Source organism: Bos javanicus, chromosome 14, assembly GCF_032452875.1.
Source record: "Bos javanicus breed banteng chromosome 14, ARS-OSU_banteng_1.0, whole genome shotgun sequence".
In the NCBI taxonomy this organism is placed as follows: domain Eukaryota; kingdom Metazoa; phylum Chordata; class Mammalia; order Artiodactyla; family Bovidae; genus Bos; species Bos javanicus.
This window is the reverse complement of record NC_083881.1, coordinates 33,939,354-33,964,944: the sequence shown is the minus strand read 5'-3', so window position 1 is coordinate 33,964,944 and position 25,591 is coordinate 33,939,354. Positions and strand designations below refer to the sequence as shown.

Here is a 25,591-nt window from a genome sequence, read left to right as displayed (position 1 = left end):
GAGAAGAAAAACAGAGTTAGACTCTAATCAAGTTAGTGATTTTTCAAATTAAACACCTGGACAGCCCCAGATGTTCTCTATGCCTTTCCATAAAAAAGGTCCCCCCTGCCCACTCCAGTACTCTTGCCTGGAAAATCCCATGGACGGAGGAACCTGGTAGGCTGCAGTCAATGAGGTCGCTAAGAGTCAGACATGACTGAGCGACTTCACTTTCACTTTTCACTTTCATGCATTGGAGAAGGAAATGGCAACCCACTCCAGTGTTCTTGCCTGGAGAATCCCAGGGACGGGGGAGCCTGGTGGGCTGCCGTCTATGGGCTCGCACAGAGTCGGACACGACTGAAGTGACTTAGCAGCAGCAGCAGCAGAAAGAATTCTTGCTGTCATTATGAACAAAAGAGATGCTGGAAGACCAACTGCCCCACTGTGGGCAGAGAAATCTCTAACAGATAATAAGAGGAATTCCAAGGAGGAGGCAGCAGCCAACTTGAATTCTTGCCTTAAAACTCTCAGGATTAGCATGAACTATAGTGAGTCACATGCCTTCCAGGTGTCAGAGCCTCGGCACCAAGTGTTCCACTGACCTGGAATCACACGTGATGACCACTTGCTCTCATCACCTAGTTAATTTCAGATCTTTCACACTTTCTGGAGCAGGGGAACCATCCCTGTCCTCTCAGCCCAAGTCAGGACATGCTCCTCTTTCCTTACATTGCTTCTTTATACTTTCTTCTTTGCTCTCACTGGATCGCAGCTTATAGTTACACATTCATCAAGTATTCACACAAATATGTATCATCCTCATAAGACTGCTTTGGGGACCACGGCTGGACAGAGCTGGTTTGCTCACAACTGTATTCTCTGTGACCAGCACATCGACAGCAAGGTATTCAGGGATTCTGTTGGGTAAATGACTAAAAAGCAAATTAGAATAAGATACACTTTCCATGTGAGAGATGGCAGCTTTAAATACAGTGGTCCCCAACCTTTTTGGCACCATGGACCAGTTCCCTGAAAGACAATCTTTCCACTGGGAGTGGGGGAAATGGTTCATTTTCAAACACGTTACATTTATTGTGCACTTTATTTCTATTATTATTACATCAGCTCTACCTTAGACGATCAGGCATTAGATCCCAGAGGTCAGGGACCCCTGCTTTAATGGACTGGCCATATTCAGTGTTAGGTGAGGGTGTGGAGACACAGGGCACTCACACCCATTGTTGATAGAGGCATAAATTGGTAATGGCTTCATGTACCTATAAAAATGTTCACTGTTGATACCTGTTGATCCAGGGATTTAGCACCTGGGTATTAATTCTGTAGGCACAATAGCACAAATACGTATCTCTATAACAATGATCCCGGAAGTAACAGCTCGAAGTGTGACCAGTAAACTGGTCACAACTTAAGTACCTTTGTAAGAGGATACTGAAAAAATTAAGGGTACACTCATAAAATTAATTTCTGCACCATGCAACTATTATAAGATTCTCTGGGGGCTCAGTGATAAAGAATTTGCCTACCAATGCAGGAGACTTGGTTTGATCCCTGTAGCCTGGCCGGCTACAGTCTATAGGGTCGCAAAAGAGTCAGACATGACTTAGGGACTAACTAACAACAACACAAATATACTGTTAGTAACAAAACTAATGGTTAATGAGAAAAGTTAATCCCAGTATTTTTTTTTTAATCCTCCATATATAAACACAAATAAAAGTTTGGTGTTTTTAAAAAAATAGTGGAGGTAGAGAATAAACCAAATCGTTGATCAGTTTCACCTCTACAGAGTAGGGATGAGGGGTGGGTGGGGATTTTCACTTTTATTTTTATCAATATCTCTAAACTATGTAAACAGGCAAGCTTATAATTCAAAACACATTTTAAAAAATATTTTAAAATCTAGAATCTTTGCAGAACAAGACTTATAAGGTTCACTTATAAGGTAAGGTTCACCTTGAGAAGGTTAAATTAAAGCTACAACCAGTGAGCAACTGCACTAAAAAATGGTCCCTTGAGGACCTAACACCCAGGGACCACCCAAATACAGGCTCATCAGTCTTTAAATCCTAGGGTGAGGTCTGGGAGGAAGGAAGACACAGTAAATGAGGGAGGTCGTGGGGGTCCTGGGATGTGCTTGCCTCCGGAAGGAAGAGGGCAGAATTTATTCTGCATTTCCAAGTACAATATCCTCCCCAGAGGCTCCTTGGACAAGATCCGACGGATACCTTTCACCTATCAGCCAAGATCTTAAGAACCCAAGTGAGGCAGAGAGTCTAGAACCAGGAGCGGAAGGAAATCCTGGGCTCCTTGTCACCCTAGCCCTGTTGAGGAAACCACACACCGCCCACCTCTCCGATCGTCCCGGCGACTACGAAATGAGTCAGGACCCAGGGCTGCGCGGGCGACACCAACCGCGTCGCGCTGGCGAGGTGATCTGGCCCCGAATGTGGGCGTGGCAGGCGGCTTGGAGAAGCAGCCGGGCGCGCACAGCCCGCGCCCTGGAAGACCCGGGGCCCTGAGCTAGCCTTCCTCCCCACCCCACCCCCCGCCCCCCCCCCCCCACTGCCTCGCGTGCGGCGAAGGCTACAAGGTCAGGTCCCCGGGGCTCGAGGAGAGGGCGCCAGCCGCATCGTGGCTGCTTTGGTAAGTGGGGTGGGTCACGGAGGAAGCCCTACTCCGCCGCAGGCCTCCTCTCTCTCCACCGACTTTAGGACCTCTGGTGGCCTCTCTCGGCCGGATGGATGCCGCCTCCTTTCCTTCCCTCCAGGTTTAGTGACACAGTGGAGGCCAAGCCGTGCATTAGGATCTCCGTCTCTCCTTCCAGCCCGCACCGCTGCGCTCAGGCTCTCCCCATTTTGCCAAGAGGAAGCCGCGGCTGGGGCGGCGAGAAACCTGACCCAAGGTCACCGGGACTGACCAAGGTTTCCCCCACCCTAGATGCTTCCTCGTGTGAATGTGAATGGGTCTAAGTGTTTCTTTCTTTCCCTCAATAGCCGGCGAGAAGAATAAAAATGCGGCCTTTGAGCGCCGGGTTTGGGTCTGAAAAGCCCCGCGCGTCGGAGGTGGCGTGCCTTCCCCGGGGGTAGAGACCGCCGGGCGGCGCGCGGGCCGGTTCTCCGACAGTGAAAGATGCTGGAGAAGTAAAAAGCCCCCGAGAGGGTTCAACAATCTCCCCCGCCCCCCAAACCTTGGGAGCGGCACGGGCCCCGAGCCCACCCGGATCTGAGCCCTGAGGGGGCGATGCCCGCTCCCCACGAGGTGTCAGGGACAAATGTCCATCCGGTCCTAGGGGTTGGACGCCGCTTTCGGCCAGCCTCGGCTCATGGCAACTGGAAGCCGAGAGTCATGGGCGCGACCCCGGGACTCGAGTCCCAGCCTGTAAGGGCGCGAGTGTAGGTGGATGTGAGCGCAGAGGGGCCTGCCTGGGGACCCTGGCCACACTTGCCCACGGTTATTGCTCCTAGGAGAAGACTCTTTAGAGTCCCCTGGATTGCAATCAATCCTAAAGGAAATCCTAAAGAAAATCAACCCTGAACAGTCACTGGAAGGACTGATGCTGAAGCTGAAGCTCCAATACTTACACCTGATGTGAACAGCCGACTTATTGGAAAAGGCCCTGATGCTGGGAAAGATTGAGGGCAGGAGAAGGAGGCAACAGAGGAAGGGATGGTTGGATGGTATAACCTACTCAATGGACTTGAGTTTGAGCAAACTCCAGGAGATAGTGATGGACAAGGAAGCCTGGTGTGCTGCAGTCCGTGGAGTCACAGAGTCGGACTCGACTAAGCGACTGAACAACAACAACGGTCAGCCTGGAGCTGCACCGGTGCCCGCCCCAGAAAGCTGTCGGCGAGAGCTCTCCGCCGGGGTCCCGGGGAGGTTTGGAGAAGTGAAGAGTTAAGTGCGCGACCCCCTGGGAGCGGGGCGCGCCCAGCGCCGGCCAATGGCCGCGGTGGGCGGGGAGGAGCCGCGCCCCTTGGACCCGCGTGGACCGCGGCCCTTCCCCACCCTAGCGCTCTCCGGTCCCGCTGCCCCGCCCGCCAGCTGCCCTCTTAAACCCGACTCAGCCCTGCGGGCCCGCCCGAAGCCTACGGATCCTGAACCCGCGCCGCCCCTCCGTGGACCAGGGGTGCCCGCTCGCCCGGCTGCGCGGTCTCCAAGGTGGGTGCGGAGCCCCGCGTGCAGCTGTGGCCCGGGGCTGCCGCCCGCCGGGGTGGTCGGGAAGCACAGGCAATAGTCTCTGGCGCAATTCGTTCTGAGGAGTCGTTTTGCCTTCTCGGAGTTTGTTTTTGTTTTTGTTTTTTTAACTCGCTTAAACGGCTTTCAACCCCAACTCGAAGGTCCTCGGGGTGAGCCCAGCGCCTTTGGGGAGTCTCAGAAGGGGACGCGTAGATGCCTTCGTCGTGGCTGACCTCTTTTCCTGACCCCGTGTTCTTTAATTTCTGAGTCACGACCCCGCTTGGTTTCCTTATTGGGCTCATTGATCTTGCCCTCGAGACCAGCCTGCCCTGAAGGGGCCCCAGTCTCCAGGCTTGGTGAACTTCTGTCCATTAAAACGCTGTCCTTTTCGGGTGGGGGCGGCAGCGGCGCTGGGGCCGGAGCCAGTTCTCTCCCACCTGACCTGGGGCTCGTCGTCTCCTGCTCCCGAGAGGCCACCCCAGGATCCCTAAGTTCCCAGGCGAGGTGGCGAGTTTCGCAAGGGACCTGGGGAATGTGGCGGGACTCGGCGCACGTGAGGAGCCCACGCTGGCTCCGGAGTTGAGAGGGGAGCCGAAAATGGCACTCACTTCCTCCATCTCCTCCTCTTCGTAGCCGGGACCGCCGGGGTCCTCGGGGTCAGACCCGGGCCTCGCAGCGAAGCGGCCTCCCGGGACCTGAAGCCGGGCTAGGGGAGCGCGACTCCTACGCAATCCGACCGGGCTTTCGGCCCTGTCCTTTCTGCTAGAGACCCGGGAGCGCCCGAAGCTGCCGCCTGCCCCCAGGCGCGGTCTAGCACTCGGCCCCCGCCCCGGCGAGAGGGGAGGTCCTGCGGCTCCGACCCACCCTGGAAAAGAGGGTGTGGAGGACAGAGAAGAGGGCGGAGGAGGGAACTTGAAGCGAATTTTGCAGGAGCCGGGTTTGGGGCGGGCGTCGAGCGTGGGTGTTGGAGACGAGCGCTGCCCGGTCAAGGTGTGTCTGTAGAGGAAGCGCGAAGCGACACTTACCCGGAACTCGGTGTCGGACAGAATCCCGGCAGATATTCGTTTTTATTTTGTTTGGGAGTTTGGGCGGTGTTTTTAATTGCTGTTTTTGTTTCGTTTGCCGGGTAGGTCTTGAGGAATCGAAGTGGGAAGTTTATCTAATGTCCTTGGACTCGGGCGGGGGAGGCTGGGCGCGCAGGAGCCGGCTTGCAGCGCCCAGCGCCCCTCACCGGGCCGCCCTTGCTTTTCCGCAGACCCGCCGAGCGCCGTGGCCCGGGGATGGCCCTGCGGCCGCCGGGGGAGGCCGGCCCCCAGGACAAGGGATGCTACCCTCCCGACTGGCTCCAGGGCAGCCCCCAACACCTGGCCGCCTACTACACGCCTTTCCCGCCCTACGGCCACTACGGGAACACCCTGACCGCGGCAGAGGAGGGCTTCCAGCCTTTCCGGCCCCTGGAAGCCCTGGCAGCGTCCCCGGCTCTGCCCCCCTTCGGCTTCCGGACCGCGCCTCCCTTGCTAAGCCAGGGCCTGGCCCTCCCGAGGGAGCCGCTATGCGACCTGCCCTGGTACAGCAAGCTGCCGACCTGGTACCCTGTTCCCCACCTCCCCAGGGAGGTGCCGCACTTCCAGAACAGCAGTCGTGAGTTTACCGGCGCCGCCAGCGAGGACTTGGCACACACCGCCGGCCGGAGCGACGGTGGCCAGTGTTGGGGACCTGAGATTTTCGTTCCGCCGCCCCCCGTGGATGCTTCGTTGTTACCTGAGAGGCCGAAGCCCTCGCAGCTGTTATCGGGGTCCCCCAGCGAGCCCTCTGAGGATGGCCCCAAACTCGTGAACCGAAAAGGGAAGGCTTCTCGCCGCTACCACTTCACCCAGGAAGACCTGCACTTGGTTCTGTACGGGGTCATCCCCAGCCCGCAGCACTCAGCCCGCCTGCAGCACGCGATCTCGGGCCTCCTGATCCCCACCGATAGCGCCGGTAAAGGCGGGCCCCATAATGCGGGAGTCGGGGGCAACTGGAAGAGAGGTGGGAGCAGGAGGCGGAAGGGGCGCTTCTAGGTGGATCCCAGGCAGTGCGAGTGCTGAAGGGGAGGGTGTGTGCTTCCATCAGAAGATAGAGCTGGGGAGGCCAGGCTAACCTCCGAAACCCTACCCGCATGACTCTTAAGGTTGTTTTGCTTCCCCGGTGCCAATGCAGGGGACGCGTGTTCCATCCCTGAATGGGGAAGAACGCCTGGAGAAGGCAATGACAACCCACTCCAGTATTCTTGCCTGGAGAATCCCATGGACGGAGGAGCCTGGCGGGCTACAGTCCATAGGGTCGCCGAGTCAGACACGACTTAACGATTAAACAAGGTTGTCTTAAGAGAAATGGCTCATGCTGTGTGTGGGCTGATCAGGTGGGCTCAGGTTCTCCCAGGATGCCCAAGGTGTCTCAGTGAGAGCCAGCTGCCATCCACTCTGGGAGTCTCCCTCCAGCCATCTGACCTTGGTCAAAATCAGCATTACCTCTGACTCTCCAGTTCCTTGAATTTGCTAACAGGGGTTAATTACCACCTAACCAGCTAGGGTCCTTTTGAGTCTAAAATGAGACACTGCATATGTAAAAGGAACCGGAAGCCTCGAAGGGTCAAATGGTAAGCTCTAGAGAATGAGGAGGAAGACACGTTTTATAATACCTTTTATTTAAAAAATAAGAGTTTAATCCTGTCTTTTTCTAGGGGCTGATTCTCTTCCTCAGACTCTGGATAACGACTCCCTTCAGCTACCAGAAGGTAGGCAGGGCTCCTGGCTTGGATTTTTTTTTTTATTTAATGGCGGTAAACACAGTAGGTTTCTTCACTGGCTTTCTTTCCTGCCCTGGGTCTCCTGCTAGGTCTCTGCCTCCAGCAGACGAAGTTTGGTGAAGTCGCACATTTTGGGGTGTTCTGCAGTAGTCTTGTGGCCAAAGGAGTCAGGTTTGGGCCCTTTCAGGGTAAAGTGGTCAACACCAGCGAAGTCAAGACACACGGAGACAATTCCCTGATGTGGGAGGTAAATTTGTTTCTTATGGGTTGTCGGAAAGTGGGGAGGAGGGTCGCTGGGGATGAAGCCTGGCCTCTGCCCCTCTGGGAGAGGGGACCCTCTCAGCAGTACTCAGCTGTCTAGTGCTGTCTATTTTGCAACATAAAGAGAAAAGTAGGCAACTGCAGAGCCGCTAGGGATAGCACCTCCACATGGAGTCTGTGTATCTTTTCAGTGCCTTAAGGCATTTTCATCTGAAGATTAGCCCCAGAATACAAAGAGCCAATACCCTGGGTTATATTTACAGACAAAACAAATACTTTAAATATTACCATGTGATGCTAAGAATATGTCCAAAAGGACAAAGACCAGATTTAAAATTTTTTGATATCATTTGTCTAATGGGGATTTTTAAAAACAGCTATTCTTAACTCTGTATGAGGCATGATGGTAGGACTGCAGTATGTCAGACTGTATCAGATTATCCTCCCTTGCCCTGAATTTTGAGGAATACACTTTAGGAAAATAATCTGAAATCCAGACTTCCCAGAATCTGTTTGTAACACCAAAGCATCAAAGACTGCAGAATTACTCACTGGAGAGAAAGAATTAAATTATATCTCCATCAATACACACGAAAACTCATTTGAGATAAAATACCAAACAAATTGGTTGTCTTGAACTGATAGAATTAAATGTAACCTCCTGTTCCCTTTGCTTCTGTTTATGAAGTTAATATATGCTCACCCTAGAAACTTGGGAATCAAGAGGTGATAAAAGTAGAAACCTTTTAAAAATGTCACACCACCTAGACAGATATCTTTCAGCTGATAAATCCATTTAGGCTTAATAATATTGATAATAAATATATTCAAAGAGATCAAGCGTGAGATTTGAATTGTACATTTTTAATATGTAAATTTATTTTCTATGTCAAACCAAAAGAAAAATAAAAGATACATTTCTAAAGTTTGTTTGATTCCATTTAGATCTTTGAAGATGGTCAGTTGAGCCACTTTATTGATGGAAAAGGAGGTGCAGGGAACTGGATGTCCTATGTCAACTGTGCCCGTTTCCCGTCGGAGCAGAACCTGGTGGCAGTACAATGTCAAGGGCAGATCTTCTACGAGAGCTGCAAGGAGATCTACCAGAACCAGGAGCTCCTCGTGTGGTACGGAGATTGCTATGAGAAGTTTCTGGACATTCCCGTGAGCCTGCAGGTTCTCAAGCAGGGGAAGCAGGCATCTGGGTCCTCTGAAGGTGAGTGCACACCTTTGCCTCACCCAGTGAGGTCCTCTTGGTCGAAGGACTGGGCTCTTTGCCCAGACCAGCACCTTCCTGCAGCTTCTCCACTTGCTTGTGGAACTTCTGCCTCCCAGCTCTAATGTAGAACCCCGAACTCAAGGGCGTCTCTAGCCACATGAGTCTTGCCAGCTGGAGGACGATGCCCTCCTCTTCCCAAAGCTGCTGACGCTACTGCTGTTCACCAGGATACCTTTATCTTCTACCCTTTCACCCGCTCCCAGAGAATAAAATAAAAGTGAAATAAATGGATGCAACCTCTGCCTTAGATGAGCCAGCTTCTGATTCATCTCTGCAGAGGCTCACACAACTCAGGAAGTCACTGTTTTTTTCATTAAATTTTTTTTTTTTTTTAATTAAGCTTCTTATTTTGTATTGGAGTATGACCGATTAGATCTTCCCTGGTGGCTCAGTGGTAAAGAATCTGCCTGCAATGCAGGAGACACGGGTTCAATCCCTGAGTTGGGAAGATTCCCAGGAGAAGGAAATGGCAACCCACTCCAGTATTCTTGCCTGAAAAATCCCCTTCACAGTCCATGGGGTTGAAAAGAGCTGGACACAACTCAGTGACTAAACAGCAACAGCATGGCTGATTAACAACCTCATGATAGTCTCAGGTGGACAGCAAAGGGTCTCAGCCATACGCAGAGCACTGCTTTTCAAATGGTGGCTTGCAATATGTTAATAGGGTGGGAAATCAGTTTGGTGGTAGAGATCAGCATTAAAGAAGAAAAAAGAATAAGAATAAAATAGAACAGAAAATATTGATATGAATCTCACTTAAGCATTGTTTGGTGAGGCTTTTGTTTCACATGGATGTGTGTGAACCGGGTCTCAAATAGAAAATGTTTTTCTTACTGGGTCTCAGTCCACTTAGAGGAGCATGGAGCTAGACTCTTGCTCTCCAGTTTTAGTGTTGTGTTAACATGTGGGGCCCTTTCGGAAGGTGCAGATTCTCATTCCAGGATGGGAGATTTTGCATTTCTATCAAGCTACTAGGGGATGCTGCTGCTGCTGCTGCTGTTCCCTGGACCAGATTTCAGTAGCAGGGAGCTGGAGGACCATCAACCCACTCGCTGGGGATTTGCATTTTAAAAAAGCTCTCTGGGCGGTTGATTTTTATAACCACAAAAGCCTGGGAACCAGTCATCTCATACGTGGGACCAGACAAATGCAAATTAATATGTGAACCAGGTAGAAGACCATCCTGTTCTGTTAGGATAGATGTCATAAGCAGCAGGTAAAAGAGAATGTGAATTGCATTCATCACACTGCAGTGATGGTCTGCATGCATGTCTCCCCTGCTAGACTGAGACCCTTCAGGGCTGGAGACAACTGTAAACACCTTAATAGCTCCTGCTCTGAATTCCTTCTGTATTGAAGGAAGGTGGAAGACTAGACTAGATTAGGGAAAACTGCTTAGGGATGTGGTGAATTAAGGGATGAGTTTTGGGCTTCCCAGGTGGCCCAGTGGTGAAGAATCTGCCTACCAATGCAGGAGACTCAAATTCCATCCCCAGGTCAGGAAGATCCCCTGGAGTAGGAAATGGCAACCCACTCTAGTATTCCTGCCTGGAAAATTTCAGGGAGAGAGGAACCTGGAGGGCTACAGTTCATGGGATAGCAGAGAGACACGATTAAGCATGCACGCATGCTCACCACAGTTTAGGCAGGGAAAGGCAAGACAATCCAGGCTTGGGGATATAGTGAAGCCAAGGGCAAGGATGTGTTCACCAGGGATTAAGAGGTGAACAATAAACAGTCTATTTCTAGAGGCCAAATAATGAGGGGTTGTTGAACTGTCTTCTCAGTACCCCAGCTTATGGATGGTGTGGGGATGAGGGTGAGGGGTGAGATGGCAGAATTCTCTGGGGTCTGGACTTCACAGTTGCCCCGTAGTTGGCACCAAACCAAGCCTTTTTAGTCACTTCCCAAGAGGTACCAAGCACTGCTGAAATAGAAGTGCCAAATGGATTTGAGAAAGATACATGCTTGACAACTCACAAAATAGAATCATTATCTTTTTGAAAAGGTATTCAGCACTATGTATCAGAGCTATTAAAATGTTCATAACCTTTGATGTATCAGTAATACTCTTCTGGAAATTTGTCTTTAGGAAATACTCCAATAGGAAAAGCTTTGTCCATAGGGATTTTTAATACAGCATCATTCCTTTTTGTGAAAAGTCACAAACAAATGCCCAATAGTAGAATAATTATTAAGTAAATCATAAGCACCAGGGATAAGGGCTTCCCATGGTCAGTGGGGTGGGGAGAAACACCAGCAGGTGTAGTACCTGGTGTAGTACCCACCTGTACTACACTTCTTTCTTTTTTTAAATATTTATTTGGCTTCACTGGGTCATAGTTGTGGCATGCAGGTTCTTTAGCAGAACTTGGGATCTAATGCCTTCACCTAGGGACCGAACCCAGGTCCCTGGCATTGGAAGCATAGAGTCCTAGCCACTGGACCACCAGGGAAGTCGCTGTGTTACACTTCTGAACCAAATTACATCTGGATAAGTTCATGGCTTTCTGTTAGGAAGAATGGTTGAGAATAGAATTAAAAGAAATGAAAAATCAACATTCTTCTGTCCTCTCAGAAGAAAGTTTTTGTGTTTTATCCAAACCTTTTCTTGAGACTTGGTAGGAGCCTTCCCCTTTAAGGTGTTGAGTGGGAGGGAAGGGCCCTATGTGGGCGGGTTATCTAGAGTTTGCAAACCTAGAGTTTGCAAAGTTTGCAAACCCTCAGTGTGTTTTGGGTGGGGGGCAGGGGGTGGTGGTGAGGGTGGGGAATGTGTAGATAGTTCTTAGTCACTACCCAACTCTATCTAAAGAGTTGTCTAGGTGGCAAACCCGCAGAGTGTGTGTTTTGGGCGGGGGGTGGGGAATGTGTAGATAGTTCTTAATCACTACCAAACTCTATCTAAAGAGTTGTCTAGGTGGGGCAGAAAGCATCATTTTCAGTTTCAGGAAACCATTTGGCTGAAAAAAATTGAAATGGGATGGAGGAGGAAGGAAAGGAAACAGGACAAAATTAGGTTAAGATAAAATTTCCAAGAACCTGAGCTGAAAACGTAGGCGGCTGAAGCCTAATTAGTAAGGGTGCTGTGTCATTTCTGCCTAAGTGGTGGTTCTTATGCAAATTGACTATTGTGCCCCTATTCTGAATTTTGGTGTGCCTTAGGGCTTTAATTTGTAAAGACTCGCTGACCCTGTCTCGTAGACAACCCCCTTCCCACCCCGGAAGCTGGAAGGCCAGGTATTTCTAACCAATGAAAATTCTAGCTTCGAGCAAAAACCGTCCCAGCAGGGAGGTTCTGAGAGCATTAGCACCTCAATGAAAGCGGTAGACGAGACTGAGCAATGGATCGTCCTGGGGCTGGTGGCTGCCTTCCTGCTTATTTACTTAATAAATGAAATGATTTCTTTCCTTGGCCACCTGTTAAATGTGCCTAGCATGCAGTTGTTGACTAACAAAGCCCCCAGTGGATAGCTTTCCCGCTGTCCCCAAGCTGACTAAAAAACTTCCACCTACACACTCTTGCATGTACTCAGTCTTGGCTACTCTCTGCCTCCCTGGAGCAGAGGCAGTGAGGTTTCATTGATGCATTCATAGTCAAAACCACTTGATCCTCTGGAATCCAGAGTGTCCTCAGCAGGAACGCTTTTGTAGGTGGCCCCGGTCCTTCCCCTTCCCACCCCACCACATAGACACCCCTGAGCCTGGTATCTCTTCTGCTAGATTTGGCTGCACCTTCTCTAACCTCTCCCCAACCTCTCTCCTCCTCTGATGAAAACGGAGTTACCTTCCTCAGTCTTGTCTGTCGCTCAGTGATAGAGTCACTTGTTGGTTTGAATTCAGTGTCAGGGTTAAATTAATCATGATAATCCCATGTTTTAGTTCTGGAATCTTCCCCGAAAGCTCAGAGAAATGCATTGTTAGCTAAAAGGGTACCTAAGTCTTTGTAAGTGAGGTCCAATGGAGCAGCACTTAATGAAGCCTGGGAAGAAGCTCTGGGTGCCCATCAAGGCCCCCAAAGGGTGAACTGCTTGAACTTGTAGCTCAGTCTGATCTGAAAAGCACAAATACAGTAGGTATTTGGTACATGAACCTTGTAACACAGGCCAGTTAGGAAGTAACTATAAGACTGACTTGCTCATAAATAGGGCTGGAGGAAGGGTGTCTTCAATAAATATATTTCAGGAACAAAAAGGAAAAGGAACCTAGAGATTAAGACATTGAAGAGACATAGTAACTGTGGACAGCATGTGGACTTTGAATCCTACGCTGAACCAACTGACTGAAAAATAAACAAACATAAGTGCGTGTATATGTATTATAAACAAATATATATGTGTTTCTATCTATTAAGGAATAAGGTTTTGACAATTAGGTATGACAGTGGCTTTATGGTTATGCTTTTCAAAAAGTTGTTATCAGGGACTTGCCTGGCAGTCCAGTGGTTAAGACTGCACTTCCTCTGCAGGGGATGCGAGTTCGATCCCTAGTTGGAGAACTAAGATCCCACATGCCACCCTGCTCCCCAAGAAAGTCATTATCCATTAAAGATTGTGGGCTGAGGTGTTGATGAAACAAGTGAGAAATCGGTATTAAAAATAATCTGTTGGGGGAAGTGATGTGAGTCAGTCACTGTCAAAGCCTGGTGTTTGGGCCCAAGAGGGTTTATTCTATTATTTTGACTTTGGTATTTGTTTAAAAGTTTTTGTAATAAAAGGTTGTAAAAGACGGTCCTAAAGAAAGTAAGAATGTGGGAAGATAGCTGACCAAGCCACTTTTCCCCCTGTGTTTGACAGAGTCTGCGGAAGGGTACAGGTGTGAAAGATGTGGCAAAGTATTTACCTACAAATATTACAGAGACAAGCATCTAAAGTACACGCCTTGTGTGGACAAGGGTGACAGGAAATTTCCCTGTTCTTTATGCAAACGATCCTTTGAGAAGAGAGACCGGCTCCGGATCCACATCCTTCACGTTCATGAGAAGCATCGGCCTCACAAGGTAAGAGTTAGGGCAGTGACCCATCTCTCTCTAGCAGTCTGCTTTCAGGCTTTTTCCCCAAACCCCTGGGTGCACCCCGAGGGCCTCCTGGGTGCAAGTTACTGGGATGGGAGGATGGGACAGGGTCTCTGAAGGAAGTGGCAGTGCTGTGAAAGGGCAGACATGGACCCAATGTGATGGTCCATGGACCAAGACATGATGCCTGAGTGTTGAAGCTGGCGGATGCATGGTAGACAGGGGCAGAAGACGGTGTCTTTCTACATGTGGGCCATGAAAGGCCTCATAGACAGGTGGCCGTGAGCAGAACCTAGGACTGAGGAAGTGTCTGGTTTATTTGGAGGTGGAGTTGACTGGGGGTTGCGGGAAGGGTTGAGACATCCCAGTTGAGAAAGACCTTGGCCTGTGGTTTTAGGTAACCACACCTTGTTCCATAATGTGTTCAGGCTTTTTTTTTTTTTTTAACGTTTTATTGAAGCATAGTTTGGTTTACAATGTTGTATTAATTTCTGCCGTACAGCAAAGTGACTCAGTTATACACATACATACATTTGTTTTCATATTATTTTCCATTATGGTTTATCACAGGATATTAAATATAGTTCCCCTTGCCATACAGTAGGACTGTGTTGTCTATCTGTCCTATATACACTAGGTTGCATCGGCTATTCCCAAACTCCCAATCCTTCCCTTCCCCACCCTCTTCTCCGTTGGCAACCATAAGGACCTCTGTGTCTGTGAGCCTGTTTCTGTTTTGTAGATAACTTCGTTTGTGTCATATTCTAGATTCCACATAGTAGTGACATCATATGGTATTTGTCTTCCGCTTTCTGACTTTCTTTGCTTAGTATGATAATCTCTAGGTCCAATGTGCAGGCATACTGATAGTTACAGGCATGGTCCAAAGGATGGGTGGCTTTTGTGCCATGCCAGGGACTTTGTAAGGAAGAAAGAAACACTGGTGCATTGGGGAGCCATTGTCTACCATTCTGGATATGTGGTGGCTCTGCCAGACTTGGTGCAAGAAAGTGCTGACTACCACTGGTCTTAATTAGGATAAAGAGGATGGGGCTTGGGTACAGACCGACAGATTCAGATTAGGCTTCAGTGCTGTCAGGACTCCTGCCAGCCCCACTCTTCATTTGAAGAAATAAAACTGCTCTTGTCTCTCCCCTTCTGTTCACAGTGAAGCTCCTGGAAATATCACAATCACTGTTATATACAGCTGTAAAATCTGAGTATTTTTACAATGATCTCAAATTGTTTTTGTAAATCTAAGAAATTTTAAATTATTAAGACAGTGAAATCATTTCTCACCTTTTGTTGTTTGGTTGCTCAGTCATGTCCAACTCTTTGCAACCCCATAGACTGCAGCACACCAGGCTTCCCTGTCCTCCACTATTTTCCGGAGTTTGCTCAAACTCATGTCCTTTGAGTCAATGATAGCATCCAACCATCCCATCCTCTGTTGCCCCCTTCTCCTCCTGCTGCCCTCAATCTTTCCCAGCATTAGCATCAGGGTCTTTTCCAACGAGTCTGCTGTTTGCATCAGGTGGCCAAAGTACTGGAGCTTCAGCTTTAGCATTAGTCCATCCAGTGAATATTCAGGGTTGATTTCCATTAGGATTGACTGGTTTGATGTCCTTGCAGTCCAAGGGACTCTCAAGAGTCTTCTCCAGCATCACAATTCAAAAGCATCAGTTCTTTGGTGCTCAGCCTTCTTTATTCTCAGCTATAGATTGGCAGAGTAAAAAGTTATACTGTCCAGTATTCTACATGTAAATCAATAGGGAATTGGTTATGTAAAGTTTGGCTTATTAAGCACAAACAAGTTGTAAAATATGTGTGGAATGATGTCACTTAGAAAATCATGTACACTGTATATAATGTTTACATATAAATGGAAACACAATTGGAAAGAAGCCATTAAACTCCAATCTTTCTGGGAGTATGATAGAGAATAAAGCCAAGCATGATTTTTATGTCTTCACTTGGTAAACTTAAAATTTTATTTTTTATCTGCAGTTTTTTAACATGAGAAAACAATATACACTAGAGATAAAAAGAAAACAAAAACCACTAGATATGTTATGGCCCAAAGTTATTTTAGGTATAATTTTTTTCTATATGTGTATGTATTTTTAATACGCTTGGGGTCATACTGATGTTATGTACTTAAAAATCTACTGTTTTGTGCATTTCCCCCCAGCATGGCTGCAGTGAACAATATTATCTATAAATCACTCTGTTTTTCATTTCTGATTATTTCTTTGGGGTACAGTCCTAGAAGTAGAAAGATTGAGTCAAAGGTACAATTTTAAGGCACTTGAATTAAGGTACCACACACCTTTCCAAACAGTCCAACCAGCTGGGCTTACAGTGTGTGTAGTCAGTAACCCCAAGTCTCCCACAATATTATCCTTCTTATGTTCACATTTTTATAGATGAAAAATGGTATCTTGCTTGGCTTTGCATCTTTGTTATTTATGAGGTTTACATTTTATTAAAATATATTTTCTGAGACCTCCCCTGGTGGTTCAGCGATTAAGATAAAGAGTAATCTAAAAAATAAAATAAGATATATTTTCTTGGCTAGTTTGTATTTGTCTTGTGGTTTGTCAGTTTATGTCTGAAATTTTAACAGAGTGTGTTCAATGTTTCTTTTCTCTTTCCTTCCTTTTTTTTTTTCACCCCTGCCTGCTTTGTAGTCAGTAAAAGACAAAGTATTCTTTCCGTCTGAAGGCACAGAGCCTAAGCTCAGAGGAATTCTCCTGCACTTTCGGGGTTTCTTTTTCAGCCTGCAGAATCTTAGTTCCCCAAATAGGGACTGAACCCGTACCCCTGCTGTGGAAGCTTGGAGTCCTCACCACCAGGGAAGGCCCTCTCTTGTACTTTCCTTGGCTATTATCTATCTTCCATTTTTGTTCTCTTCCTTTAGCCAAATGTTAGGTTGAATCCACTTCTTTGTATTCATTAACCTTTACTTTTTTTCATCAGCATTCTCTGAGAGTTCTCAACCTTCATTTTTATGTCATGTTTCAGTCTTTAGCAGTCAGCTGAGCCTGTTGACTACAGCATTTCATTCTGTACCTTTTCATTGGTTATTTTTAATTTCCAAGAACAGGTTCATGTTCTAATTGCTTCCCTTTCATTTAAAATTGATCTGTTCTTTTTGCAATGATAACTTCAACATCTGACTATTTTTGCTTTAGTAATGACAGTATGGGCTTCCCTTGTGGCTCAGCTGCAATGCGGGAGATCTGGGTTCCATCCCTGGGTTGGGAAGATCTCCTGGAGAAGGGAAAGGCTACCCACTCCAGTATTATAGTCTTAGAGAATTCCCTGGACTGTGTAGTTCATGGGGTCACAGATTTGGACACGACTGAGCGACCTTCACTTTCAATGACAATACATGCTCCTTATTCAAACTTCAAGTAGTAAAGAAAAATTAGAGAAGATTTTTAAAATCCACCCCCAAATCCCATCATCTAAAAATACCTAGGTTCATTTGCAGAGACGTGGATAGACCTAGAGACCGTCAAACAGAGTGAAGTAAGTCGGAAAGAGAAGAACAGACATAATATCGCTTATATGTGGAATCTAGAAAAATGGTTCAGATAAACCTATTTTTGTAAAGCAGACATGGATACAGTCCACCCCTCTTCCGCCTTTGGTATGTATACTTTGGTATACACTACTATGTGTAAAATAGATACTCATGAAAACCTACTGTGTAGCACAGGGAACTCAGTGCTTTGGGGTGACCTAAATGGGAAAGAAATCCAAAAAAGAGGATGTGTGTGTATACACACACACACACACACACACACACACACACACACACGTGTGACTGATTCATATTGCTGTACAGCAGAAACTAACACAACAGTGTAAAGCAACTCTACTCCAATAAAAATTGTTAAAATAAAGTTAAATAAATAAAAATAGCCAGGCTCCCATGTGTGCCCATAAGGACACCTGCGGAAGAGAGTCCAGAAACACAGTAGTTTCTTTTACCTGGTTCAGAATTCCTGAGAAGATTGGACAGGAGTCATCAGAGTCCAGAACACAGAGAAATGACGCGTGCCTGTCGTTCCTATAGCAGGTGGCTATACTGCTTGCTTTCACCGCCCCCCCCCAAATTGCCCGTTTTTTTGTAGGTACATTTTTTGCGTCATCTGTCACCTGTATTGCCACTTGGGTCTACATATCTGTCCCCACTCCCACGAGATTTTTACTCCTTGTCTGTAGCAGAGTGTTGAGAGGTTCTCCATAAATACTTGGTGAATTCATTGCTAAGGGCTTGCAATTTTCTCCCAGCCTTGTGAGAACAGCAGGGCAAGTATTTTACCCATGAGGAAAATTGAGCAAAGACTCCAAGTTTAACTGATTTGTTCTGGTCACACAGCTACCTGTTGACAGAGCAGGACAGAGTCAGGCCTCTGTTACACACCAGGGTTATATATCTAGGCAGCTAGCATCCAAAGACTTTCGAGGAATGGCTTGGAGCCACAGCGCTGAGTAGGCTGTGGACCAGAATGTGGTGTTGGATTCTTCCCCAGAGTCCTGTGACGCCCTCACCCGTCTCAGCTAGACCCTCAGCCTGCATCTGCTCCATCCTCTGCCTACTAATCCTCCCCCACCATCACCACCGCCCGAGATAAACATAATGGCGAAGTTAACTTCCTAGCGGGGAAATGTGGTTTCAACTCTATTTTTCTTTTCTGTCTTAGTGTTCTACATGCGGGAAATGTTTCTCTCAGTCTTCCAGTCTAAACAAACACATGAGAGTCCACTCTGGAGACAGACCCTACCACTGTGTGTATTGTACTAAGGTAAATGGACCTTCTTTTCTTTTGCCCCACCCCACACAGCACACAGCACACCGCACACAGCATGTGGGATCTTAGTTCCCTGACCAGGGATCAATATCACGTCACTGCAGTGGAAGGGCAGAGTCTTAACCACTAAACTGCCGGGGAAGTCTCAGTGGAACCTTCTTTTAAGGAATCTGCCTTGAGCCCTGTTTGGGTGTCCATGGATAAGAACTTATAGAATAAACCCTGGCTTATAATGAGTCCCTGGTAAATCAATTCATCATTAGCCCATCCCCAATTTCCACCCCAGATTATACTCATGTTTGCTTACAATGATCAGATACAACCTACTATTGCCAAATTGGCACTCAAGGCATTTGTTATGAAACGGACCCTAAATTTATAAGATTCCAATGATAACAGACATGAAGTACAGACCGCCTTTTTTTTTTTTTTTCAAGTACAGACTCTTAAATTTCGCTAGTCTTGGTTTCCAGAGCACTTTTGCTGAAGTAGCATCTAATCTTGTTAAACAGAATACTAATTTATAAAAATGAAGAGACAAATATATCATGGTTAGGGGTTGCTGGGTTAGGAACAAAAGTTGCTGGGTTAACTTTAAAAATACTAAACCAAAACATCTCATGTCCTCTTTCGATGAGGTACATCTGGGCTGTTCAATGTGTAGTTACCCATTAGCCATATGTGGCTATTTAATTTACTAAAAATGAAATAAAATTGAAAATTTAGTAAGTCGGTGGCACTGGCCACATTTCAAGTGCTCAACAGTCCCACCATTGATGGCTGGCGACCACCACATTGGCATGGACATAACATTTCCATCATTTTAGAAAATCTTATTGGATACACTGGAATCTGCTATTTCTATCATCAAGCCATTTATTTTTTTTAAATATGTAGCCATGAAAGAAATATAGTCTCTATTAGGGTGACTGTTAAGGTTCCAAAAGAGGAATAAAACTACCTGGCTTAGGGAAACGGATACCACCAAAGAAACTGTGTCAATAGAATGGAAATAATCAGTGTAGCAAATTGGAGCTAAGACATAACTAGACAATGTGCAGCTAGCACAGACCTAAGGAGGGTGGCTCTGGATTTGCCTGGACGAGGAATCTATCCTGAGGGATCACTGATCTCCTGCCAGATTTCCAGAGCAGGCTCAAAATATCCCACCGCCCCTCCTCTTCCTGGCGTTCTAATTCTGATTCTCACCTTGAATTTCTGGCTAATCTGGGAATGAGAGATACCCAAAGGGGTGACTCAATGCACTTGGGTCATAAATGAGCTGTTTGATGTTCTGATTTTTTTTTTTTTTTTTTTTTGTAGCTAGTTAGTTAGTTGTTTTTGGCTCTGCTGGGTCTTCGTGGCTGCACAGGCTTTTCTCTAGTTGTGGCAAGCAGGGCCTACTCTCTAGCTGTGGTTCACAGGCTTCTCCTTGCAGTGGCTTCTGTTGTTGCAGAGCACAGGCTCTAGGGCTCATAAGCTTCCGTAGTTGCAGCCCATGGGCTCAATAATTGCAACTTCCAGGCTCTAGAGAACAGGCTCAATAGTTGTGGCACACAGGCTTAGTTATTCCTAGGCATCTGGGATCTTCCCAGACGAGCAATCAAACCTAGTCTCCTGCATTTGGCAGACAGAACTCTACCACTGAGCCGTAGGGAAGCCCTGAGGTTCTGACTTCTAGTTAGACTCCTGTCACCTGAGCTGCTGGAGACTGTCCTAGGCGCCCACACCTTGTGCTCCTTAGTGAGCAGTGGTCCAACCCCACATGGGCCCAGTCCTGAAACTCCAAGGTCACTGGTTTAACCTGGTGTTTTGTATCACTGTCAGCAGACTCCCAAATTGGGGTCATTACATCTCTAATAAATACCTGAAAGTGACAAAGGTCAGAGCAGAGTATTGAAATGAATTAGGAGACAGGGTATAAGTGAGGGAAAGAAACGAAATGGCCATGTAAAAACAGCAAAGCACTTGTGAACCTAAAATAGTAGAACTACTCTGGAAAACTGTTTGGCAGTTTAAGAACTAAACTTGTAACAACCATTCAACCCAGCAATTGCTCTCCTGGGCATTTATCCCAGAGCAGTGAAAGTTTGTGTTCATGCTAAAACCTGTACACAAATATTAATAGCAGCTCATAGAAACCTCAAACTGGAAATAACTCAGATACCGTACCATGGGTAGGTGATTAAACAGACTGGAACATCCACACCATGGAATTCTTCTCAGCTATCAAAATGGGTGAGCTGGGACTTCTCTGGTGTTCCAGTGGTAAAGAATCCACCTGCCAGTGTAGGAGACACGGGAACGATCCCTGATCCAGGAAGATCCCATATGTTGCGGAGCAACTAAGCCTGTGTTCCCGAAATACTGAGCCTGTGCTATATAGCTGAGAAGCCGCACCTAGTGAGCTACGTGCCTCAATTACAAAACCCATGCACCTAAAGCCTGTGCTTCGCAACAAGACTGCAGTGGAAAGCCCGACCACTGCGACTAGGGAGTAGCCCCCCTGCTCCACAACTACAGAAAAGGGCCTCGCAGCAACAAAGACCCAACACAGCCACAAATAAACTAAATGCTTTTTTTTAAATAAAGGATGAGCTGTTGTACCTGAAAGAACTTGTGTGAATCTGCAAAAAAAATTCTGCGGAGAACCGCTGATCCCCAAAGGTTACATATTGTATGCTTCCATGTACATAACATTCTCAAAATAATAAAATTACAGAAATGGAGAAGAGATTAATGGTTGCAATGGCTTAAAAGTAGGTGTGAGGGGGAACTATGTGTGCCTGTCACAGGGTGACATGAGGGTCCTTGTGATGGAAATGTTCTGTTCAGTTCAGTCCGGTTGCTCATTCACATCTGACCCTTTGCAACCTCATGGACTGCAGCATGCCATGCTTCCCTGTCCATCACCAACTCCTGCAGCTTACTCAAACTCATGTCCATTGACTCAGTGATGCCATCCAACTATCTCATCCTCAGTTGTCCCCTTCTCCTCCCACCTTCAATCTTTCCCAGCATCAGGGTCTTTGCCAATGAGTCACTGCTTCACATCAGTTGGCCAAAGTATTGGAGTTTCCGCTTCAGCATCAGTCCTTCCAATGAATATTCAGGAATGATTTCCTTTAGGATGGAATGGCTGGATCTCCTTGCAGTCCAAGGGACTCTCAAGAGTCTTCTCCAACACCACAGTTCAAAAGCATCAATTCTTCGGTGCTCAGCTTTCTTTATAGTATAGTCCAACTCTCACATCCGTACATGACTACTGGAAAAACCACAGCTTTGACTAGATGGACCTTTGTTGGCAAAGTAATGTCTCTGCTTTTTAATACGCTGTCTAGGTTGGTCACAACTTTTTTTCCAAGGAGTATGCATCTTTTAATTTCATGGCTGCAATCACCATCTGCAGTGATTTTGGAACCCCCCAAAATAAAGTCTCTCACTGTTTCCATTGTTTCCCCATCTATTTGCCATAAAGTGATGGGACTGGATGCCATGATCTTAGTTTTTTGAATGTTAAGTTTTAAGCCAGCTTTTTCACTCTCCTCTTTCACTCTGATCAAGAGGCTCTTTAGTTCCTCTTTACTTTCTGCCATAAGGGTGGCATCATCGTGTATCTGAGGTTATTGATATTTTCTCCTGGCAATCTTGATTCCAGCTTGTGCTTCATTGAGCCCAGCATTTCACATGATGTACTATGCATAGAAGTTGAATAAGCAGGGTGACAATATACAGCCTTAATGTACTCCTTTCCCAATTTGGAACCAGTCTGTTGTTCCTTGTCTGGTTCTAACTTGCTTCTTGACTTGCATACAAATTTCTCAGGAGGAAGGTCAGGTGGTCTGGTATTCCCATCTCTTGAAGCATTTTCCACAGTTTTTTGTGATCTACACTGTCAAAGACTTGAATGTAATCAGTAAAGCAGAAGTAGATGTTTTTCTGGAATTCTCTTGCTTTTTTGATGATCCAGCGGATGTTGGCAATTTGATCTCTGGTTCCTCTGCCTTTCCTAAATCCAGCTTGAACATCTGGAAGTTCTGGGTTCACGTACTTTTGAAGCCTGGCTTGGAGAACTTTGAGCATTACTTTGCTAGTGTGTGAGATGAGTGCAATTGTGTGGTAGTTTGAGCATTCTTTGGCATGCCTTTCTTCGGGATTGGAATGAAAACTGACCTTTTCCAGTCTTGTGGCCACTGCTGAGTTTTCCAAATTTGCTGGTGTATTGAGTGCAGCACTTTCACAGCATTATCTTTTAGGATTTGAAATAACTCAACTGGAATTCTATCAGCTCCACTAGCTTTGTTCGTAGTGATGCTTTCTAAGGCCCACTTGACTTTGCATCCCAAGATGTCTAGCTCTAGGTGAGTGATCACACCATAGTGGTTATCTGGGTCATGAAGATCTTTTTTGTTTAGTTCTTCTGTGTATTCTTGCCCCCTCTTGTTAATATCTTCTGCTTCTGCTAGGTCCATACCATTTCTGTCCTTTATTGTGCCCATCTTAGCATGAAATGTTCCCTTGGTATCTCTAATTTTCTTGACTTTCAATGTCAACATCCTGATTGTGATATTACCCTATAGTTGTAAGATGCAACCATTGGGAAAACTGGGTAAAGGGTACCCAGAATCTCTGTTGTTTCTTCTAACTGCATGTGAATCACTATTACTCTAAAAGTTTAACTAAAAAAAAAAGAAAGAAAGAAACCAATAAGGTACCCATGTATGCAAAGATAGTGGCCAATGTTAGCAATTCCTTCCATAATGCAGATCATCCTGGAGTGTGATCTCAGTACCATCTGCTTAAATGCAGCTGCCTTCTTACCCAAAAGAGCGTACTCATCAGGTCAACCTGCATTTTTGACTAGACACCCAGACGATCTTAGCCATTGAAGGGCCACTGTTGTAACCAGTGGCATGTCCATCATGTCCTTTTTTATTAAGGCTATTCCTGGTGACCAAGAGTGCCCTATAGCATTAAAATCCAGGATTTGTTGACTGCGGAGAACTAAAGTGTGATATCAGGATCAATGAGGGCTTCTGAGGTGGCTCCGGGGTAAAGGATCCACCTGCCAGTGTAGGAAATGTGGATTCAATCCCTGGGTCATGAAGATCCCCTGGAAGAGGAAATGACAACCATTCTAGTATTCTTGCCTGGAGAATCCCAGGGACAGTGGAGCCTGGTGGGCCACAGTCCATGGGGTTGCAAAAGAGTCAGACACAGTTTTTCAAGAAAACACCACCAAGGATTGGTCATAATGAAATTAACTCCTTTGTTTCATTGGTGGATGGCATTTTATTTTTTCCTGTGCTTTCTGTCCTCTGCAGAAATTCACTGCCTCCAGTATACTCCGCACGCATATCAGGCAGCACTCGGGGGAGAAGCCCTTCAAATGCAAGTACTGTGGTAAATCTTTTGCATCGCACGCTGCTCACGACAGCCATGTCCGGCGCTCGCACAGGGAGGATGACGGCTCTCCCTGTAACACCTGTGGGAAGACCTTCTCAGATCAAGAAGCCTTCCACTCCCACATGAAGTCTCATGAAGACTGCTAGCCCTCAGAGAGTCTGAGGACAAGGCCTCTAGATGCGTCTTGATGTTTCTTATGTTCATGGGTATATCTCACAAACCAGTGGCCGTTATATTGAGATGAGAAACAGAATAATGTAACTGACCTACCAGTAGGATTTACCAGATTTATTGTCTGTAGTTTTAACAGCTTTTGCAGGAATGCTTTTTCACACTTTCTAACAAGAATGGAGTTTGGGTGAATGCACCCAGAAGGAGTGAAAGGCTGATGGTTAACAGTGCTTACAGGTCTGGAAACACAACATCAGCCCTGAAAGGGACCATTTCATTTCACGGACTAGGAAGCAGAGTCTTTGATTTCTCGATTGAAAAAAAAAAAAAGGAGGATTTTTCTCTACTCTTTGCCTCGACTCCTGATTGTGATATGTCTGTGGCCATCCCCTGTTATATTTCTTAACAAAATAAATTCTTTAAAAATCCATTCAAGCCAGAGCTTCATTAGTATCGTAACTAAGTGTTCAGACATGAACTAAGGTCCCATTTTATTTGAACTCTTTTTTTGGCTGCAGTGAGTCTTCATTGCAGCTCTTGGGCTTAGTTGCCCTGTGGCGTGTGGGATCTTAGTTCCTCAACCAAGTATGGAGCTCATGTCCCCTGCATTGGAAGGTGGATTCTTAACCACTGAACCAGCAGGAAAGTCCCCTGGAATTCACTTTTTAAACCCTTAGTTTCTACCTCTCCCTTGTCAACTGACAAATGTCTGTTAATAGTTTGTTTAGCACCAGAGTTACTTGGGGGACACAGAAGGTACTCATTCACCATCTGTGACCTTTAGCAATTGGGGAAGAAAAGTTATTGTTGCTCTTCAGTCTCTAAGTCACGTCCCACTCTTTGCAACCCCATGGACTGCAGCACGCCAGGCTTCCCTGTCCTTCACTCTCTCCCACAGTCTGCTCAAACTCATGTCCATTGAGTCGGTGATGCCATCCAACCATCTCATCCTCTGTCACTCCCTTCTCCTCCCACCTTCAATCTTTCCCAGCATCACAGTCTTTTCCAATGAGTGTGCTCTTTGCATCAGGTGGCCAAAGTATTGGAGCTTCAGCGTCAGTCCTTCCTGTGAATATTTAGGGTTGATTTCCTTTAGGATTGACTGGTTTGATCTCCTTGCCACCCAAGGGACTTTCAAGAGAAATGTTATTACCAAGTGAAGAATGGCTAAAAATTGCAATAGGCTAAGAAATAAATTAGATTCCCTGGTGGCTCAGACAGTAAAGCGTCTGCCTGCAATGCCAGAGACCCAGGTTCAATCCCTGGGTCGGGAAAATCCCCTGGAGAAGGAAATGGCAACCCACTCCAGTATTCTTGCCTGGAAATCCCATGGACAGAGGAACCTGGTGGGCTACAGTCCATGGGGTCGCAAAGAGTCGGACACGACTCAGCGACTTCACTTTCACTTTCAAGAAATAAATAAATGTATTTATATTGCCCTAGGTTTAAATGTGATTTCATTCCTGATGAAGAGACAACTATAGCGCTTTTGCAGACATTGTCACAAGACTAACGCAAGCTTGTGGAGAGTAATCTTTTCTTGCTTTCTTTTTAAATAATTATTTGTTTTCTTGGCTGTGTCAGGTCTCAGTTGTGAGCAGGCTGAGTTGCTCTTTGGCATGTGGGCTCTTAATTCCCTGACCAGGGAATCAAACCTGTGTCTCCTG

General features: G+C 46.6%; 1 protein-coding gene across 1 annotated transcript; it reads left to right on the top strand.

The window, feature by feature from the left end:
* Nucleotides 1-5,442: 5,442 nt before the first annotated feature.
* Nucleotides 5,443-24,215, top strand: PRDM14 (PR/SET domain 14). The gene is made up of 7 exons (XM_061438381.1): nt 5,443-6,162; nt 6,905-6,958; nt 7,060-7,217; nt 8,177-8,447; nt 13,307-13,509; nt 18,240-18,341; nt 23,672-24,215. Exons 1-7 carry the CDS (start codon nt 5,463-5,465, stop codon nt 23,897-23,899), a joined length of 1,716 nt encoding a protein of 571 aa, XP_061294365.1. The 5' UTR covers nt 5,443-5,462; the 3' UTR covers nt 23,900-24,215.
* The last annotated feature ends 1,376 nt before the right edge of the window (nt 24,216-25,591 follow it).

Coding starts and splice junctions, on each gene's coding strand:
- PRDM14 (XM_061438381.1), top strand. CDS start 5,463: ATGGCCCTGCGGCCGCCGGGGGAGGCCGGCCCCCAGGACAAGGGATGC. Junction 6,163..6,904: donor GATCCCCACCGATAGCGCCG/GTAAAGGCGGGC, acceptor GTCTTTTTCTAG/GGGCTGATTCTCTTCCTCAG. Junction 7,218..8,176: donor ACAATTCCCTGATGTGGGAG/GTAAATTTGTTT, acceptor GATTCCATTTAG/ATCTTTGAAGATGGTCAGTT.